The following is a 22,375-nucleotide window of genomic DNA, read 5'->3' on the forward strand; positions in this document are numbered from 1 at the left end:
GATGTGATTTGACTAATTCAAGTAACCCTTGATTAGACTCTATATTTTAATTTCAATAAACATTAATTGACCATATGCTATTTATAATCTATTATGCTATACACTTTTTTCTATTAGACTGGATTTTGAATATATAGTATTCTTAAAATATATTTATTTAGTTTCTTCTGGAATGGGTTCTATCACATTTTCCAAATAGTAGTCTTCCCATTTTATTTGGAAATTGTAGAATATCTGAACTTTTAAATTTGTCTTGGCTTATATCATTTGTAGGAAAAATTTTTTAAGTGGATGCTTGATCTTCAAGTCATAAAACACAGCTCCTAGATATTTCTCCCAAATTCAACATAAACTTAAACACACCATAGATCCTAAATAATATTTTGTGTTCATCTACTTATCTGAATTTATTCCATGCCAAATTTTGTCTTGGACATAACCCAAATACAACCTTTCACTAATTAATCCCATTTCATCTTAAATGACAGAAGAAAAAGTCCACAGTTTTATCCATTTTATTCATTTTCAGGTCATAACTATGGCTTCTACTGCTTCTTGCATGCTCATTATTTGTTCTTATGGGATGTTACCTTTATGTATATATGTTCAGAGATTTATAATATCTCAATCAAAATATGGCTCCATGTGTAGTTTAACATCTCTAAGAAAGAAGACATCAAATCAGGGTTCTCACAAAACTCAAACCTTCAGGTACTATCTGGTTATTCCTGCAGTAGTTGGTTCCTTAAAAATACCTTCATTTTACTTGATCCTTATTCAGTAACTGTGAAGACCTAATTGTAAGCTTCTAGATAAACAAGATAAGAAACCTCTTTGTAAACAATGGGCTCTTGGAATAGTTGTGTCTTTGAGTTATTAGTGGTTCTCAAACCTCTCTAAACCTTGCTAATACTTGTTCCAGAGAGCCTGTCTGCCACTTGTTACCTAGTATGGAAATTTGGCATACAATGAAATCCTGTATGTACTGGATGAATACTCAATACAAATTAATTTGGAACATGTTTGGAATATGCAGGGCAAAATATCATTCTGATACTTTATTCAAGTTGAGCTGCAGAGAAGGGACAGCACAATGGGATCCGCTTTCATCTCCTGCCAAACATCTGTATTCTCAAAGGAGGCCATCAGGCAGTTCTGTCACAGCTGGCTTCTGAGACTGCATCCGGGCTTTCTGCTAACCAAAAACTAACATAGAGGGAGGCAAAAACAACCTTCTCTTATTCCATTCCCCCTTCCTTGCCAAATAGGGAAATTCCACAAAATAGAGTTTGCAGTGTCTACAGAACTCTTGATGGTATTCTGATGATCAGAATTAAACAAATAATTTTATACAACCAATTAGAAGCAACAGAAAGTATTATAATTTAAAAGGGGGTGAATGCTATTGTTTCACCAGCAGTTTTATCTCCAGCAACTCAGAAGAGGGAAAACATTTGGATTTTGAATTTCTTATGTTAGTACGTGGCAGGCTTTTTACTATGTATTTTAAAGGTCAGGAAAAATACATTTTAAATAGGACAGAAAGTTTCGATTATGAGAAAGGACAATAACTGCTGTTGAGATTAAATATGTTAATTGCTCATTAGTCATTTTGTTCACAGTTTGGGACAGTGTGCCGGAATATTTAGCATTTTCACACAAAGTACTTGAATTTAGAACTCTATATATTTTAATTTTTTGTATTGTAGATTTTCACTGATTTGTAAGCACAAGTCTTACAAATGGTCTGGTGTATAGCAAGAGCTATTTTGCCTAGACCCCTTCCTCCTGGAAGGTCACACCTTTGTATTCCATCCTCCTTGTGCTCTTTGGGAGCCCCTGGAGATTAAAAAGGTTTTAGAAGTCAAGTGGTTCACAAGTAAAGGAAGGAAAGAAACTGGAAAAGGAAAAAAGAAGAATAAGGGATCAGGTCACGGAAACACATAGAACTGATTTTCTAATGTTGTGTGGCCCCATCTTAGAAAACATTTTCCTTCATGCTGATTGCATTTACTGCTTTACATTATTATACTTACTGAAGTTCTATGTGTACGGATTTTCATGGTTTAACAGACTCTTCTGGAGGCTCTAAGTCTATGTAGGTCATTTGACGGGTCATCAATTATTCACATATTAGTATGAGTATGCTCATGAAATGAGAGTAGCTACATTGAGATACTGAGTAGGCTGATGGAAGTAGAGGATAGAATATTCTGGGAAGTAGGACAAACCTGCATAATGATTGTATTTATAAGCAGGAATTAATGTGTATCTAGTGACCAAGCAAGATAATGATTTCCCCAAATTCTGTTCTGCTTCAAGAAAAAATAAAGAAAATTTCTTTTGCCTCCTGGCTCTGAATGCTCTTCTGTTCCCAGGACTCAGGATCGTTCTAGAGTTGTAGAACTACAAAACCAAAATACCATTCTCATCATTACTTTTAGGAAAAGACAAATGTTCTAAGATCAAATAACTAATTCAAGTTTTCTAAACAGCTTTTTTCTCATTTTTTCAGTGTGTTCTGTTCTCCCAAACAAGGACCTCTGGTAGCTTGTTGTTCTAGTCTGGCTGCTCCAGTCTTTTAGACTCCAGATGATGATGTACAAAACACAAGTGCTTTTTCTGTACAAAACAAATCTGAGATAGAAAGCAGTGATAAAGTAGGACAATTGAGAAATAAACAAATAAAAAGAGAGGGCCCTGAGCTCTTGGGAATCCTATAAATTACACATTCAAAGGATAATCTACAATTTAAATTTATTCTAAGACAATGGTATTTGGAATTTTAAAACAAACCTATAAGAGCTTCAATAAATAAGAGAAAAATAAGAGGTTAGTGACATACTTTCAAATATAAGAAATAAGCCAGTTTTTAGATTGTTTTGACAGTATAAAAGGAATCCCTATAAAACAGGCAGATGAGTTTCACATTTGTTATTGCCAGGTTTTGTAATGGTAAGACTGTCTATAACATACCTGGAAGGTGGTAGAAGTGAGAAGAACAAGATTCTGTCTCAGTCAGACTGGGGAGGTCAGCTTTATACTTAAGAACTGATTATTCAAGGGCAATTTTTAAAGTTTCTCTAAGATCCAGTTTCCTCATCTAATAAACAGGCTTAAAAAATAGTATTTATTCATAAGATTTGTGAGAATTAACTGAGGAAATTCTGATAAATTCTGTTAGTAATTCTTTTGAATTTTTGACTACTGATTTTTGTATTTAATTTAGAAAGTTTGACCTTTTGTCAGCCATATTAATGTTTGAGAATTTAACATTAGATAATGTACTTATTATTTTTCATTTATCACTATTTCTTAATATTACTTTTTGAGTAAATGGATGCTTCGGTATTATACTTTTTTATGGTGGGCATCAAGTTCTTTGCCAATTTTTTAGATGCATAAATGGATACCAAAATCTCAAATGAAGCAGCTTATATCCAGAGTGTGTATTCCTTAAAGTGCCCTGGTTTTATTAATAGTATTTGGCTTGTTTTTAAATTTGCTCTATGGTTTTATTAGCTTCCTCTGATGTTAACTAAGACTGATCTTTAGTGGAAACCATTTTGTTTCCAATGAGATATAATGAAGACAGATGGCAATATGTATTTGAAGGAACATCCTTAGAAGTTCCTCTGTTGTACAAATAATGGAAGTACAGAGTATGAAAGATAATGCATCAATTATTGTAGATGGTACACCTGATCCAATGTTCAATCAATAACTCATTTAATTTGGTGAAAATTAGTGTGTGTAATACATTTGTCCTCTCTGGCAATTATGTTTTAGTGATGACAGTTTAAAAGTAATAGGTGCATTTAGATATCTTGAACACTTGAACTTTTGCACTTACATGGTGAGAATGGATTGTAAATTATTTTGATAAAAAATTAATGATGTAAATGGAATAAAATGAGCCTATTCAATTAATTGATATTTGACCTATTTTTTTGTTTGCATACAAACATTAAATTATTTTGAGTCTATTTGTTACTTTTGAAATCTAAGAATGTGGTAGGTTCTAAGTGGAAGAGCCAAGTTTAGAAAAAATTTTGCTTTTCTAGAAATGCTTAGACTTCTTCTCCTCCTTCCCTTGTCTTTTTCTGATTATTTTTCATGTGTGAATGATTTGGAAACTTTGCTTCAAATTGTGGGTTTCCGGATTTCCAACATTCATAATTAACTGAAGGGTTAGATGCTTTTTCACATAAATTAACTTATTCTGACTTATCTGAGTCCCAATCTAAGTGTTGATTTGCTAATTAGATAGACATTTTAAAATATTCTCATTAATTCAGGCATTCAGTCTTTATTCCCTAAGCATTTATCGGTTGTTCTGCATGTACAAAACAATTTGCCAGGCACTGAAAGGCCGTACAGTATAATATGATCCTGTTTCTGTCCCCAACCAGTTTGCCTTCTCACAGAGAAGGAAAGTTGTACACTCTAATAATGTAATATAATCTAAGACCCAAAGAGATAAAAACAAAGTAAAATTTAGAAAAGGCCTGTATTGTTCAGTGGGAATTTAACTGGATTGCATCAGATGGCAATGCCAATTTTATGATTTGTGGCCTGAACTGCTTGCCTTTCAATGACTGTGTTAACTGAGTCCTACTACTGGAACTATCATTTATTTAGAACAATTGAAAAATGTTTTCATTCTTCTCATCAAATTAAAAGAGGAAGTCAACATGCACATTTGCCTTGAATATTGAGATCTGATTTAGTTATGGTCAATACTGGTGAAAGAAAAATAAACAAAATTTCACACATTCACAGAGGTCAGTACAGGATATATGGTCTTATGGTCTTTGTCATGGCCTTTAGAAAATCTCTTTGTATTTTCTTGGTTAAGCTTCTTCTAAGGCATTTGGAAAAAAAGATTTCTTCTTTCAATATATGCAATGTTTAAACTTTTCTTATTTTACGTTGGCGCTTGAAACGTTTTTCAGTAATGCTGATAGATGTGTGGTTAAATTAGGTAGTGATGTGATGGCAATCTGAAAGATGCAGTCTCTTTAATGAATAGGATCTGTTTTAAAATAAAGTCCTTCAGAACCGTTTGCAGACAAAACTGATTTTTCTGGAGGGTCTTTTTTTCCCTTTGACTTTTTGTTTTGTGCTCCACTTTCTTCCACTTCGTATCAGATTGGTCAAAGCTACAACTACACTGCCCTTTTTGTTATTTGGAACCTTTTTGCTCTATACATCACTCCACCACCAATGCCTGGCATTGTTGTGAAACATTTGTTAATAGTGATGAAAGAACATCATCAAATTACTACTACTAACTATAGTCCATATCTTGCATTTGGTGTGTTTTTTCCCCAGTCCACCTTGTATTAGTGTTATATATTTGTTACTGTTCATGAGAATATGTTCTCCTGTTTGTCCTGTCAGCCATAGTCCACCATCCACCACTGGAGTCCCTGTGTTATACAGCCCCGTTCTTTGTACAATCCAGTCAAATTGTACACTCAGTGGCTCTCGTTTTCATCACTGAGTTATACTGTCATCACCTCAGTCAATTTTAGAATGTTTTCATTACTCCAAAAGGAAAATCCCATATCCTCTTTTATACCCCTGTTTTGAGCCTTAAAACTGACTTTAACTATGGTGTACAATTTTGTGTACACAGGAGTAAGCATTGTTTCTAATAGACAAAGTAGCAGACCAAGAGCAGGTGTTTGGGGGCAGAAAGGTTTGTGAATGCCTATAGAATCTCTTTAATCATCTCTGAGTTTAAATAGAACCCACCTGAAATTTCTCAGACATAAAATCTGACTAGATTTGTTCCCTAATTACCAAAGACTCAATCACAGTTGTGAAAAGTAGATTCATTGGCTGTTATATAAAAAGTACAAATGATGAACCTTTTTAAGAGATGCATATTGAGCAGAAAGAATTCCATGATTTGACACAGTTGATTTTACAGACAGAAAATTTATGTTTCCACCTTTATTTAAAAAAAAAAAGATGGAAAGCATAATCAATATCTGCAATAGTCCTTCCTATCTCTTTTGTTATGTGCAAAAGGTGCTAGAAACCACATACATCATCTGCCTTCAACTTCCCTCAAGAATGGAATGTTGTTCAGAAATCATCTGGAACTTGTCTGACTTTGATAATGTAGTGCAGAGCAGTTCTAAAAATAAAGACAGGATTGTTGTGCCCATTTCCAGCAGCTTATTTCATCATTGTTGTTTTTCAGTTTTAGCCTTGTGCCTTGTATGGGGATTTCAGTTTCTCAGAACAAGCTAAGAAGAGCCATTCTGTTCCTGTGCTCTGGGGATGCTTGAGTAGAGAGTCTGGGTTTTTTTGAGAATAATATTTTGCTCACACAAGTAGCCTGTGTTCTGCAAGAGAATGTTTGATGCACATAAGGAGGATTATCATCCATGGGAATTGAGTTCTGGGAAATGGAATAGAAATGCTCCAGTTAAGTGAAGAAATGTTTATTTATTGGTATTATATTGAACTTGAGAGTAACATATTAAATTAGCATTATTAAATTCTGATTTGCTATCTTCTATTTGCCTGAAGGTCATTACTGATTTTATAGTTATCAGGAAAACATTGACCTATCATTTTGTACCCAAACATACCAGACTTTGATGTAATATTCATTTTACTTGTGCTTTTCTGGATATATTTTTATCAATTGAGGATTTCTTCACTATGCTATCTTTGACTATATTCTGAAAGACAAACAGAAGTTTCCTAAGAACTTGGTAGCTGTATATGTTATCATTAATAGAGTTTCTCTGGCAATCTATTGAATTTAAGGGGTAAGGGAAGAGCCTTAGGATTATTAGTAACCTTATAATTCACTTCATATGTTACAATTTATTTTTAAAAAATAATTATTTTTATTTTTAAAGAAGCTTTAGATTACATAATATTACTTAAAAAATATAAGGGATTGCCATATGCCCCCCTCTCTCCCCCTCCCACATTTTCCCACATTAACAGCATCCTTCATTACTGTGGTACATTTGTTACAATGATGAAGCATTGCTACTAACCATGGGCTACTGTGTACATTATAGTTTACACTTTGTCCAGGACAATTATGTAAGTTATGACAAAATATACAATGGCCTGTATCCATCACTGCAGTGTCATGCAGAACAACTCCAATGTCCTAAAAAGGCCCCCATACTACACCTGTTCTTCCCTCTCCCATCCCTCAGAACCTATGGTGGCTACTGCCTTAAATCAATGATAAGAGTTCTTCCATTGCTAGAAGAATAATAAGTCTAAAGTACAATAATAATAATGTCTACTTTAGTTCATTGTTCATTCTCCAATCTTGAGGATTTGGGGATGGTGATGCCCAGTCTGCTTCTAATAGACAGAGGGCTTAGATACCATGGGGCAGATGGATGGAACTATCTTGCTTGTAGTTGCAGACACTCTGATCCTTGGGATGGGTGTTGACCATCATTATCTCCTTGTTAGTTGTCCTGGATCAGTCCAATGAACTGGAGAGAAGGTGTTACAATTCTGTTGAAATTCAGCGTTTAACTGGCACATGGATGGACCAAAGATTTAAGTCTCTGGGATGTGTATTTATCAAGTATAGTGCTAAATATGGGTTCAAAAAAAATATGGGTTCAGAAGAGTCATGAGTAGAGAACATATAACTGAGTCTAGCTCTGTTACACTGAGGAGCATAAATTCCAAAGTAAGGTCCACTGACAGGGTTCAGAATTCCTGAACTGTCTTCACTGCTTATAGTTTCTGGATATCTCTAGAGCCCTCAGGAGCCCAGCTAGTTGAGACACTGTTTACTGTGGCAGTCAATGAGATCTCACTGACACTTGCATAAGCATAACCTCTGGAATGACCTCCCAATTCACTTTGAAATCTCTTAGCTATACAAACTCATTTGTATTTACCATTTCCCCCTTTTGGTCGAGGTCTTTTTCCAAATGCATTGCTAGTTGGCTTGGTAATAAAAATCCCTCAGTTCCAGGGAGGCTCATCCCTGGGTGTTATGTCCCATGCTGGTGTGTGTGTAGGGGGAGCAGGAAGATTTATGTATATGCTGAATTTGGGTTAGAAAGAGTCCCCATTTGAGCTACAAGGAGGCTTTCAGGAAGTAACTCTTAGGTAGTATATAATACTAGATTAAGTTTCAATTTCACAAGAAAAGGTTCATAAGTACAATCATCAATGAAAAGAGCCTAGCATAATGGTCTGTCTTCCTTCACTAGATATTGCCCTTGCACTCAGGGAATTCTTGCTGTCCTATTACAGAATGTAACAGGGCTTCCCCGGGTGGGAATTCAATATTCTTTAGGTTTTTACAACTTTGTTTTAAATCTTGCTCTTTTGTTTTTCAATTCTAGATATTAGCTCAGTCATGCACTGAAATCCTGCATTTGTCGCCATCAAGTGTCTGTGTGGGGCGTAAGTATTCAGAATTTTAAAATGCCAAATAAGAAATTTTATTTTTTCTTTGCTAAAACGTATGATTTGAAACACATGCTGGAAAGAGCATAACAAAATTAACTTTTTGGCATCTTTTTCTGTAAGAATTTTAAAATAATTCCTTGAAATATTTCTATTTTAAATTCAAATTTTTAAGTTTGGAGTGTTATTTTAAATAATGAGCATATTGTATGATAGGCTTTTAAAATCTTCTGTATATTTAATACCCATTTGGGACCTTTCTTATGGGAAGTAAAATAAAATAGGAAGTCTTCCTTTTAGTTTTTTGTACAAATACTCACATACCTGTAGACTTTGAGCCCTGTTCTCTCATGACCTAGCCAAAGGACAGGATGTGCACAAGTATATCAGAGTGCATAAGGAAATGACTTATGGGCATATTAGAGGAAGGAAGTAGGTGGCTTCATCAGCTGGTACTAAGACGTGACCACAAGCACTTAAGTTGTGATCTTTTCTTCCCTATATTATTTCTTCTTCAAGTCTGATTTGGAGTTCACTTTAATCTGTCATTGTTTAGAAAAAGAAAATATTGCATTTTATGGAAGAAGGAGATGTGTTGTCTAATTTGTCACAGAACCTCCCAATCTACTGGAAATGGTCCAGCCTCTTAATTAATGATTATTGAGATGTTTAAGAGAAATAGTGTATTTGAACATCTGAGAGCAGGATCATTTTATCTAAGATCATAGATTAATATATTTCTGGAAGTAACAAAGGAAAAAATACGTAAAAATAATATTAAGGTGATATTTATTAAACTCCTGTCACATGCTGGGTATATATAACTTTGCATTTATAATATCACCTAATCCTTCTAACAACCTTGTTTGACAGTTTTATAATCCCTAGTTTACAGATAGAAAACTGAGATGGGGATAGGTTCAGTATTTGCCATTAGTAATTGACCATTTAGATCTTCTACATGCTCCATGCTAAATTAAGCCCATGCTCTTTGACTAAATCCCATTTTAAGTTTTTCTGCATTCTGTCTTAGCTTAAGTTAAATTCCTTTCATAACACATTTAATAGAGAGTAGCATAGTAGAATATTTCTTCCATAGTAATATGTGTGTTACTCAACTCAGGTAGTGTTGAGAGGATTGAGACTTACTGTTAAAATTGTTAATATACCATCTTGTAGCTAAGCATCAAGGATTTAGCATCCTATTAACATATCTGATCAGTTTGCTCCTGTTCTAGCATATTTTTCTAATCATTTACTCTCTAATATTTTGTAACTGTTCCTACTTATATAGATAGGGTACAATAAGTTAAATAGCTTCTTTTGATGACTGGCATAGATTATTAGTGGTACAAGATATATGACCTCTGCTGGGAGGAGGAGCTTTTAAAGAAAAAAAACTACCCAGAACTGCCCTAAGAAGCAAAGAAAATGACTAATTAATACCTGAAAATAGAGGAATCCCCAAATATTTGATTATTTCAATAACTGAAGAAAGAAAAAAGCAATGGGATTTCTTTTCTGTTGATACCTTTCTTATGCATAGAATTTGGGGACATTTGTATGGTATCTGGCTGGGAATAAGTGTTATGCTTCAATTCTAATACCTTGATCACTCTTTAAACAATTAAATAATGTATCCCTCTGTGGCAGCAACTGGCATCTTCACTGCTTTTCCCTAGAAGTTCTAGAAAATGCAAAGTGTATTTGGAAATAGAGCTGTCTTCATTGTTATTAGTTGGCTGATTAGTATGAAGAAATTCATTCTCTGAACCTTAATACTTTAGTTTCAAGTTGCCAGTTTTTTGGAAAACAGTTAATAAAATGTTTACTCTTCCTTTTTCTTCTAGAGGAATTTCAAGTAGTTTTGACGGGAAGAGGATTCATGTTGGGCAGTCGGAACGGCAGCGTGCTCTGCACTTACACTGTCAATGAAACACACACAATGAGTAAGTGGTCTCACAACCTCAATGTTGCTTTCATACCTGCACAGCATATCAGAATCAAGTGTTTTTCTCTTTTTGCCAACTAGACCCGACTATATTATATTTTGTAGTCAAAGAGAAAAGAAATTAAATCCTGATGATAATGCAATAATAGTAATTATTTAATAGTGACAGAATGATGATATTTGTTCATAGCTACATAAATGCTGTCCTGAGTAGCCTCAAAATTGTGTTTCCATCATTTACATTCTTGAATTGTCCATTTGACCATGTAGCTATTTGTAATATTTCTATGTCTAGGTCATTTTTCTTATATATTATCAAAACTATGAGAGGAATTTAATCACCCACATTTGTAAGATATATTATTTACTGTAGACACAACTATTTTATTAAACTCTTCAAGTAAGTTCATTTTCCCTTGAGATATTCTTCTTTTCTCCATAATTTATAAATTTTGCTTTAAAAATATATATCCATTTATACTTAAAAATATGATACTTATAAAATAGAAGGGAAAAGTATAACTTATAGTATTTGTAATTGTACATGACCTTCATTTGTCAGAAAATCATAATTTATGATTTAACAATACTATTAAGTATATAATTTCTATTTTCACTTTCCTTTGCTTTTGTTAGATGAATCATTTTTGTTTTTTATGCTAATAAATATTATTTTCTACACTTGATCTCTGATTTCAGCATGTTACTCATATCACTAATGAAATTGTGCAAGATACAAATGGTACTTTATTAATTCAATGTTATTTTATCTCTAGGTGTAATACCAGTAAATGTACAACTTAATTATATGCTTTGTCCTGCACCTACCTTGAATAAAGCTGGAGAGTAAGTACTTCATTAAAAACAATTTTTAAATGTTTTGGCTACACATTTTTAGAAAATGGTGAAAAATATGCATTGGTCAGTTTTTGGTCAGTTTTTGATGTACTGAATGAGCATAAAGCAGTAGTTGTGGGGAAACTAGTTAGTATTTCAACTATACTAATGGTAAAATCTGTTTTATCTTGTTTCTTAAATATTGTCTAATTATTGCTCTGTAAATATTTATCTGGATGTGTTTTTTTTTATTAGAAAAGTTGTGAGTTTAAAGTACAGTCATGTAAAAAATATAGGATTCCCATACACCATCTCACCACCAACACCTTGCATGGTGTGGAACATTTGTTACAATTGATGATAACACATTTTTATAATTGTAATATTAATTAAAGTCCAAGGTTGAAATTAGAGCTCCCTGTTTGTATAATGTAGTTCCATGGATTTTTCCCCCATTTTTATTCTTTTACCATATATACAATCTAACATTTTCCCTTTTAATCATATTCAGATAAATAATCAGTGCTGTTAATTGGGTTCACAATGTTGTACTGCCATCATCACCATCCATTACCTAAACATTTCCATCATTCCAAATAAGAATCCTATATATTTTAAGCCTTAACTTCCCATTCCCTATCCCCACCCTGTCCTCTGGTAACCTTTATTCTAGATTCTGACTCTATGAGTTTGCTTCTTCTAATTGTTTCAAATCAGTGAGTTCATAAAATATTTGTCCTTTTGTGTCTGACTTATTTCATTCAACATGATGTCTTCAAGGTTCATGCATGTTGTTGCATATGTCAGAATTTCATTCCTTTTTACTCCTGAATAATATTCCATTGTAAGTATATATCACATTTTATTTATCCATTCATTTGCTGATGGACACTTGGGGTGCTTCCCTCTTTTGGCAATTGTTAATAATGCTGCCATGAACATTAGTTTGCAAATAATGGAGTCCCTGCTTTCAATTCTTTGGGGTATATACTCAGTAATGGGATTGGTAGATATATGGGAATTCTTTACTTAGCTTTATGAAAAATAGCCAATCTGTCTTCCACAGCAGCTGGGCCATTTTGCATTGTCACCAGCAATGTAATGAGTATTTCAATTTTCACATCCTCTCCAACACTTATTTTCTGTTTTTTTTTAAATTAAAGCTTTATTAAAAATAGCAATGTTACAAGTTACTCAGTTAACACAAGATAACAACTGCAATAACAATAAATTTCCTTTAATCAGCAGTCGTGTTTCCCCCTTATTTTTGTTCATTCCACAATCTTGAGAGATTTGGGATAATGTCCACTCTGACCTCTTCAGCCTGAGAAGGGACTTAGATATTATGGGGCAGAGGAATGGAATTGTTTTGCTTGCAGTGGAAGATACTCCTTGCTTTTGGAATGGGACTGGTCTACCATCATTATTTTGTTAGTTGTCCAGGGAAATCCTGAAGAACTGGAGAGTAGAAGTGACTATTTTGTTTTTTTCGTAGCAGCTGTTCTAATCAGTGTGAAATGGTATCTCTGTGGTTTTCATTTGCATTTCCCTGAAGCCTAATGATGTTGAACATCTTTTCATGTACTTTCTGGCCATTTGTATATCTTCTTTGAAGAGTTATATATTCAAGTCTTTTGCACATTTTTTTAAATTAAAAAATCTTTTTGTTAAGTTTATGGATTTCTCTATCTATCTATCTATCTATCTATCTATCTATCTATCTATCTATCTATTAAACCTTTATCAGATATGTGGTTCCCAAATATTTTCTCTCTTTGTGTAGGATGTCATTTTACTTTAATGATAATGTCCTTTGAGGCCTTTATTTTTTTTAAACAAAAGTTTTAAATTTTGATGAGGTCTTATTTGTCTATTTTTTCTTTTCTTTGGGTGTTAGGTGTAAGAAACAATTGCCTAAATCAAGGTCCAAAAGATGCTTCTCCATGCTTTTTTCTAGGAGTTTGACAGCTCTATTATATTTAGGTCATTGATATATTTTGAGTTGATTTTTGCCTACGATGTGAGGTAGGGGTCCTCATCAATTTTTTTTTTTTTTTTTTGCAAATGGAGATACAGTTTTCCTAGCATAATTTGTTGAAGAGATTTTTCTTTCCCAATTGAGTAGTTTTTTACTCCTTTTCAAAATCAATTGGCCATAAATGTGAGGATTGATATATGAGTTCTCAATTGAATTCCATTGGTTTGTGTCTCTGTCCTCATGCCAGTACTGTGCCGTACTGTGGCTTTTTGGTTGTTTTTTTTTTTTTTTAATTTTGAGCCATTTATTTATTTATCCACATCATGGATTATGTATGAGTTGTGTCAGTGAATTGGTTACACCTTGTATTGCCCTCAGGAAGAAAACAAAATACTATTGTCTGTGTCATCCTATGGAGAACATCAATTTTTGGTCATAGTGTCAAGAGCTCCTGGTTTCAGTCCCACAAGTCATCTTTGTAGCACTGTGGCTTTTTAATAAGTTTTAAGGTAAGGAAGCATGAGTCTTCCAATTCCATTCTTCTTTTCCAAGATGGCTTGGGTTTTCCATTTCTGCAAAGAACATTGTTAGAATTTTGATTGGAATTGCTTTCAATCTATAAGTTGCTTTGGGCAGTGTTGACATCTTAATGGTATTCAGTCTTCCAGTCCATAAACCCAGAATGTCCCACATTTATTTAGATCTTCTTTGATTTTTTCACCAATATTTTATAGTTTTCTGTATACAAGTCCTTTACATCTTTGGTTAGATTTATCCCTAGATATTTGATTCTTTTAGTTGCTAATGTGAATGGACTTTTTTTCTTGATTTTTTCTTCCAATTATTCATTGCTTATGTATGGGAACACTACTGATTTGGGGTATTGATCTTGTACCCCACCACTTTGCTGAATTTGTTTATTAGCTCTATGAGCTTTGTTATGGATTTTTCAGGATTTTGTGTATCATATGCAAACATGGAAAGTTTAGCCTCTTCCTTTCCAATTTGTATGCCTTTTATTTCTAGCCTTATTGCTCTGGTCTGAACTTCTAATACAAACTGAATAAGAGTGATGAGAGTTGGCATCCTTCTCTTGTTTTTGATCTTAGAGGGAAAGCTTTCAGCCTTTCACCATTTAGTAGGCTATTAACTGTGGACTTTTTATATATACCTGTTATCATGTTGAGGAAGTTTCCTTCTATTCCCAGCATTGTAATTGTTTTTTATCATGAAGGGTGCTGGATTTTGTCAAATGCCTTTTCTATATCAATTGAGATGACCATGTTATTTTTCCCCCCCTCATTCTGTTAATGTGCTTTATTCCATTAATTGATTTTTTTAAGTTGACTCAACCTTGTGTACCAGGGAAATATCCCACTTGATCATGTTGTATAATTCTTTTAATATGCTTTTTATTTGATTTGCCAGTATTTTTTAAAGAATTTTTATATCTGTATTTGTAATAGATATTAATTAGACTTTAGCTTTCTTTTCTTGTGGTATCTTTATCAGTCATTGGTGTGTGGTTGATGTTGTCCTCATAGCATGAATTAGGGAGTGTTCTTTCTTCTAAAAATTTTTGGAAGAATTTCAGCAGAATTGGAATTAAGTGTTCCTGGAATATTTGGTAGAACTTCCCTGTGAAGTCATCTAGTCCACCCTTAAAATCTGTCAGTATTTGTTTCATATATTTGGGGGCTCTGCTGCTAGGTGCATATACATTTATAATTGTTAAATCTTCTTGTGTAATTTTTACCTTCATCAGCTTATCATGACCTTCTTTGCCAGGGACCCATGAAAAGGACACAGACCAGCTCCAAATTTCTCTGGGGAGGGGACCAAGAAGGGCACCTGAATTGTTTCTGATGGCTCCCCAAAGCTGTACTTTCCTGGCCTGCCCAGGAAATGCAGCCCTTCAGTTAACTGTTCCATGCCACATTGAGGAAGTTCAGTGTCTTTATGTTGCCACTGCTACTGCCCCTGTCCAGGGTGGGTTGAAACAATGTCTGCTACTACCCTTGTCAGGGTAGGTTGAAACAAAATCTGAGGTTAGAGGCTCAACTCAGTGATCCAAATTTGATAATCAAAATGCACAATCAGTAATCACCGTGCCCACCTCTGTTCTTGGGGAAGAGGATTTTTATGAACCTTTCTGTTACCAGCATCTAGTGAGGAACTGTACTCCACAGCAGCCTGTGGTGAAATTGGGGTTGGCAGAATGGGTGCCAGTAGCCACAGAGCAGAGAAGGTAATTTACAGTTATTTACCGTATTTTATCAGCCTCTTCCTCCTCTTCTTTCTTGGATGCTGTACAGTATTCTTCTGGCCTCTGGAGTTTCAAAACAGTTTTTTTTTTCATGCATTTCTTCCCTGTTTAATGGTAGTTTTGGTGAAGGACTGAGTCTTGGAGCTCCTTACTCTGCCATATTCCCACAATCCTCTCTATGGATGTGTTTGAGAACTATTTGAGCCTATAAAAAAATCAGGGCCACAACAATTATTTTGAAATTTAGGGTATTGAATTTACAAACACACACACATACACACACAGTTCTAATGTGAGATTTTGATTAAGTACTATAGTATTTTGTAAATATTGTAATTATTGAGCAATGGAAACATATGTCAATATGGCACACCTTGGACCAGGAAACATTTGTACATTTGTATCACTCTGTGATTTAATTTGTGTCCCTGTCCTATTTTTGTCAATACTATCATGTTCTTTGGTGTGATGATAAATCATGATAAAAGGGTAAAATAAGTAATATTTCAGTTTGGAAACATGCCTTTATTTGAATTATCTATACATAGGTAATTTTGCTAATAATTTAGTATTTCTCTGTGTGATTTTATCCACTCTTTCTATAATGTAGCAAATGCACATTTCAAGTTTCCAGCCCAACAGCAGTGGATGCGTATGTTTAGTATAGTGCATAGAATATAGTTTTCTATGATCTTTTCATGCTTATTTTTTACCCACCACTGGACAAATTAAGTAAACAAGGCCACAATCCTAACACTGCTTTAGTATTCAGAGAGTAGAGATTATGTTTCCCTGCATGAACTCAAGAGAAGCATTTTACGAGTTTTCAGTTGAATTGAGCACTCCTGAGTGTGGTTAAATAATTTAAGATATCTATTGGACATCACTTCTGGACATTTCAGTAAATTGTGTGTGTATCAGCTTTCTCTTTTAAATTGGTTGAAAGGAGATTTCATAATATGCCAGGATCTTTTTCCTTTCTATTAAAAAGTATTCTTTTTTGTGTCAAAATCTAATGTTATTGAAAACATGCTTATGGTTAAATTGGTCTAGGGCTGGAATTTGAGTCAGTCCAATTTTGTATGAAGTCATCTTATCACCAAGTGCATGGTGGAACTCAGTGGTTTTCTGAGTAGTCATGTATTAGCCATTATAAATCTATTGACTTGAAGTTTGTATTATGCCATTGAATCTGTAATTCCACATTAGTCCTCATGATGATTCCCCTAAACCTGCCTCCCAACTTGTCTTCTCTATTTTAGTCATGAGCAGCTCCATCGTTTTTGTTGTTCAGGTCAAAGTCCTTTGAATGATCATTCATTTCTCTTTGTTTTACACCCAGTCCAGCAAATCTCAGCTCTAATTTCAATATATGTCTAGACTCCAACCCCTCCTCACTACCTCCACTGCATCCATTTAGACTACCATCATCTCTTGCTTTGAGTATTGGCTACCACCTGGATTTTCTGCTTCTGTTCAAATAGATCTGTTTATGTCCTTCCTCCACTTAAAATCCTCTGTAATGATTTCCCTGTTCTATTCAGAATAAAAGACTACAAGACCAACAAGACCCTACGAGATCTGGCCCCTCACTACTTCTCAGACTTCATCTTCTCCCCTCTCTTTCCCCACTCTGCTGTAGACATGCTGGCCTCTTTGCTATTCTTTAACTGTATCAGTTCACTCCCACTTCAATGCTTTTACTCTTGCTATAAAGTGTTCTTCCTCTCATCTCCTTCTAATCTCATTCAGACATCAGCTTCTCAGTAAGTCCTTCCCTGGTCACTTGCCTTCCCTCATTTGGATCTGGTCCTTTCTCTTCTCCTTCCATGTTTTAATGTTTCTCCACTTGTTTGTTATTGTGTGTATTTTGCCTGCTGGAATGAATTTTGGATGTCTTGGTCCTTGCTGTAACCCTAGCACCTAAAACTGCACTTGGCATTAATAGATTATTAAATATTTGTTGAATGAAAGGATGAGAAAAATTTTCTTCAATATTTTGGTTTACCAGTCAATATAAAGAGTTAAAAGAGGACATTTTACTCTTGGGACAGCAGCCTATTTCAGTCTGGAGAAAAAGGATCAGGATCATATTTTGGGGAATATGCCATTTAAAACAACAGAAAACTACCTTGGCTTTTTGATAATGGTGACTACGTCAGGAGGACAGCTATGTTCTTCTCCATTGTAGTTATAAAATATTAGGCCTGGTGTATTCTAGGAACTGAAGTTGTTTTCTCTAGAATTTGCTTTTGCGCACAGTCTCCTTTTGAATAGAATACCATAGAGGGTGCTGATTTTTTTCAGTGATCTAAAGATGGGGTAAGTATTCCAGAGATGTGATTTTTTAGAAATTACACATAGAATAACAAATAGCAAACATGAGAAATCATCATTTGTCTGGTTCTTGATGTTAATATTTCTCCTTTAAGCATACTAAGAATATTTGGGAAAGTAGACCTGTCTAAGAGAATTAGCTTTGTGTGTATGTGTGTATCTTTTTTAAAAAGCAGCTTTATTCATATAATTCAACTAAAGTATACAATCAATGATTGCTTTCTCCTTTTTTTGTATCATGTATATAATAACACTAAGGCAAAAGCTTGAGGAAATTTTATTTATTAATTTATTGGGTATGTGGGGACTTCATTATTTTTTTCTACTTTGTATGTTTTAAGCAATTTGGAACCTTCTTTTGCCTTGGAATTTCTTTCAGATACTTTTGTAAGTGATGAGCTCTCTTATGAGATTGTATTAAAATCAACACAACTTAAACAATTCTGCCTTGTAAGGTGGCTGATGCTTAATGTTTGCCTAATTAGCTTTTGGCTAAGGATTCAAACCCATTAAGTAGCTAGTTAGTCTATGTTTCAAATAAACACATCTGGTCCAACAATGAATGAAGGTTTTTTTTGTATGAGGGTGACAGATGTGGCAATGGTTCCCCCTGTTCCTTCACTTAAATAATTAACAACACACTGGTAAAGTAACCCTAGAAAGACAGCCTCAAAGCCAGATGCAGAGTCTCAGAGCTGGATCCGTGGTCATGTGCATCATCTCATTAGCCTGCTCTGTCAGTTCTTTCTCATCATTACGTTTTCTTTTTTTCCCTGAATTACATTTTCTTTGTGGATTATTCCCTTAAAAACTTAGGGCTTGTGGATTTTGGTTTAAAAGAGGGTAAACGTGAAGATGTTTCCTTGGAGATGGGGACTAACAGAGCACCCAATAGCTAGGGCATAGGTGGGTATTTGGAAATTGATGCTATGATATAAACAAAAGTTATCTGGATAAACCCTGTCCAGGTTTATCATTGTTGAGCCTTGTTGGAATGAGTTTTTGAAGACCTTTCTTTGAGAAGGATCCCTATTTACTGAATTTCTTTACTTGCTATAGAGTTTTAGGATAAACTACAGCAAGTACTATTAAAACGGAAAGGATTTAAAGGTGTTAACAGTAATGTAGCTGTTTTCTATTCTTTCATTGGGCACAATTTACTTTAAAAAATTGCATATAATTAAACACATTAAATCTTTACATGTAAATCTTTAGGAGTTCATTTCTGCCAGTGATTCAGTTGCAAAAAATGCCCTTTTAAATTTGAATAGATGGTGTAGCACAACGCTGAATACTCAGTGAACTGCACTGAAATATATGTCTGAGTGTGATCGAAAGGGGAGGTGTTAGGTTGTATATGTGGTGACAGACTAAAAACTTTTTAAAAGTCCATGGAACTACACTACACAATGAACCCTGGGTTAATAAGCCATCATCTGTAGTTGGTGGTACAATTATAAAAATGTGCTGTCATTAATTGTGATAGATATGCCACACCAATGCAGGTTTTTGGTATAAGGTGTTATATGAGAATCTGTGTTTTATATGTGATTGTTCTGTAAATCCTCTCTAACAAAGAAAACGAAAAATTGAAAAGGATGAACTCTTGAAGTTCTTTAAAATTTCCTTATTCCAGATCAATAGTCTCCCAGTTTAATGTGCATGTATTGCCAATACTTGCCAGGTATCACTGGTACTTGGGATATGGACTTATTCTCTGGTCATTGTTTTGTGAGACTTCAACAATAGGAAAGTTGCTCTGCTATACTTGAGATCTCAAACCTGTAATTTGGCAAGAATAACAGAGCAAATTGGGTAAATATACATAAACACATTGTGAAGATAGAAAAACAGAACAGAATGAACCAGAGCCTTATCCTACAGCTTGTTTGATAGAGATGATTTAAGGAGGCATATGGTATAGTTAAATGTGATTTCAAAAACATTGGCCAGGATCTTCTGGCAAATATGAAATAAATATCTAAATTAGATGAAAAAGATAGTATTAGTTCTCTTAAGAGGCACTGTGGGAAGACATGATGGTGTTTTGAGTAAGAAGTGGTGGGAAATCAGTATAGGGGAACAATTTCAAGCATCTGATAATGAAGGATCAAATTTGAAATTAGGGACTGAATTGGGAATAGAATCTTTTTATTTTCCCTAACATTGCTATTTTCTCAATAATAAGCCTATCCATTTTGCTTGGAAAAAAATTAATCCTGTCTTTCTTTATTGGTCAGGTAAATTCTACCTTTAGCACAGCTTTTCAAATAAATACTTCTCAAATAATATACCTGTGTATATGTATGTGTATATATATATGTATATATATCTACACAAATCCTAATTTCACTCTCTAGTAGCAGATAATACAACCACAACTTTATTATTTCTTCTATTTCTTGAAAAATGAGATTGATTTTTAAAAATCATGGATGTCATGCCATTAGTTATGCCATTTTTATAATATATACATTGGAATCTTCATGAGATGGATTAAACCTAAGAACTCTCTCAGTTTATCTCTCTGCCTTCTACTTGCCTGATTGGGGAAAAATTTATCTCTTTTTTCATATGGTATCTTGCTTTTTGAGTAAATCTATAAAGGTAATAGGTTACCTAATCCGCACTGTTCTACTTGTTCATCTATATTACTTTCAGTTATGGATGTCGTCTGTTAAGAGGAATATTAGTTAATTTGAGTACATCTAGGGGTGGCCAATAAGATGCTGACAAATATGGAAATGTTCAATAGGATAAAATATAAAATACTGAAAAAGAATTGATTCATATATGACACATTAACTTTTCAAACAATGGAAGGTGTGTTGTGAGCTTTTGACTTATTTTTTATAAACTCCCCAGAAAGGAAAAATAAATGGTGAACCGTAAGGGGAAGCATATTTCAGCTCAGTATAAGGATGTCTTTCTAATCAGATTTAGTGAGTTTTTAAAATCTTTTTATTGAAGTATATCACTCATACATGAACATATGTAAGCAGTAAGTGTATAGTTAAAGTTGTGAACTTACAAAATAAACATGCATAGCATCATACAGTGGTCCCATACATCACCCCTCAACCAATACCTTGCATTGTTGTGATAACATTTGTTACAAACTGCAAGAGTTTTGTCAAAATGTTACTACTATCGTCCTTATCTTACATTTGGTGTATTTTCCCACCAACCCACCCTATTTTTCTTTTATACTAAAAGTGTTCAAACTCTTAAATATTCACTTAAATATTCTCACATATATAGTCATATGTATATGTTTCTAAATCTTATAGAAGTTTTATTATTACTGATACATTTGACATTTTTGGATGAAATGCTCTAAGAAGTTGGGTGATTATTTCTAACACCTTTTTACAATTTTATTAAAATGTGCAAAGCCATTAAAAAAGGGTTATTTTTAGTATAATACTGAAAACATTTACAATGCTACTTTAGATGTGCTGTCCAGTACATCTTTAATTATAGCTTTTTATTTTTAATCTAGTCATCTTCCTGTCTGTAATATTTGTTTTAAGTTACATATATTGAGATATCCTAAAGGAAATTATTTGATCTAAGAATGCTTCAGCCACTTTGGAAAAAAGTATCATTAGACAAACATTAATTTACATGTTTACTCATAACAAGAAGTGGTGGAACATTAGACTAGTCAAATATGAAATCTTATTTTTCAACATATAATCTACATTATGCATAAAGATAACTTTAGAAAATCTTTGCAGAGTATTAAATACTAGCACTTGATTTCAAAATATCTTAAGTCACCATAATTTTAATAACTTTTTGAGTAGTTGTCAGTTTAATTTTCAGTATGTGAAAATTGGAAGTAAATTATTACTTCCAGCAAATGTCTTTCACAATTTTATTTAATTTTTTCATCTTTTTTAATGGATCATAAAATGGCAATCTTTTATTGGATACTCATAAAGTCAGGAATAAACGAATACTTGGCAAATAAGTTACTGTGGATTGAAATGTCAGCCATATTTCATGGAGTACGAAATTTCTCAGATCAGACTAGCTCTGACATATTGCACTGAGCCATTCTCTTTTGGAACAGTGGTAGATCTTTAGACATAAAATAAACGTACTGTGACCATTAGGACTTTTTAAATTTTATTTGCTTACTTATATATCATAGAACTAGTTAATAATTTCTTGTGTGAAATCCATATAGGGTACTTGAATTTAGTTTTATCACTATTAATTGAGCATTGATTGATATTAAAATGCATTTCAAGCTATCTTTTTAAAATTTAATCTATTAAGCTTTCTTCTGTTGTTCTGCTTTGAAAAAAATAATCTGAAGATGGAACAAAGAATGGATTAAGATAATTGTAAGCAATTCTAAACATTGCAGAACGAGTTCATAGAAAAGGAATTTGAAAGAGTTGTCTGTTCTCAGCCTTATCCCTCTTGACATCCTTACAGCATCCATACTATTGGCCACTCCTTTGTCTTTCATTATTTTTTTTTCTCTCATATTCCTGGCTGTTTCTTCTTAGATGTCACCTCAGGCACTTCTTCTTCTGACAGTCCCTCAGCTGTCAGTTTACATCCTGGGTTG

At 33.7% G+C, this 22,375-nt stretch overlaps 1 protein-coding gene across 1 annotated transcript in view; it reads left to right on the plus strand.

Moving 5' to 3' along the window:
* The window catches only part of ANTXR2 (ANTXR cell adhesion molecule 2), a 141,185-nt gene that overhangs the window by 26,021 nt on the left and 92,789 nt on the right, over positions 1-22,375 (plus strand). The window contains exons 8-10 of the mRNA XM_004470820.4: positions 8,358-8,418; positions 10,272-10,370; positions 11,149-11,218. Of these exons, the coding sequence (XP_004470877.1) occupies positions 8,358-8,418; positions 10,272-10,370; positions 11,149-11,218 (230 nt within the window). The remainder of the gene's footprint in view (positions 1-8,357; positions 8,419-10,271; positions 10,371-11,148; positions 11,219-22,375) is intronic.

This window comes from Dasypus novemcinctus, chromosome 1, assembly GCF_030445035.2.
Source record: "Dasypus novemcinctus isolate mDasNov1 chromosome 1, mDasNov1.1.hap2, whole genome shotgun sequence".
NCBI lineage: Eukaryota > Metazoa > Chordata > Mammalia > Cingulata > Dasypodidae > Dasypus > Dasypus novemcinctus.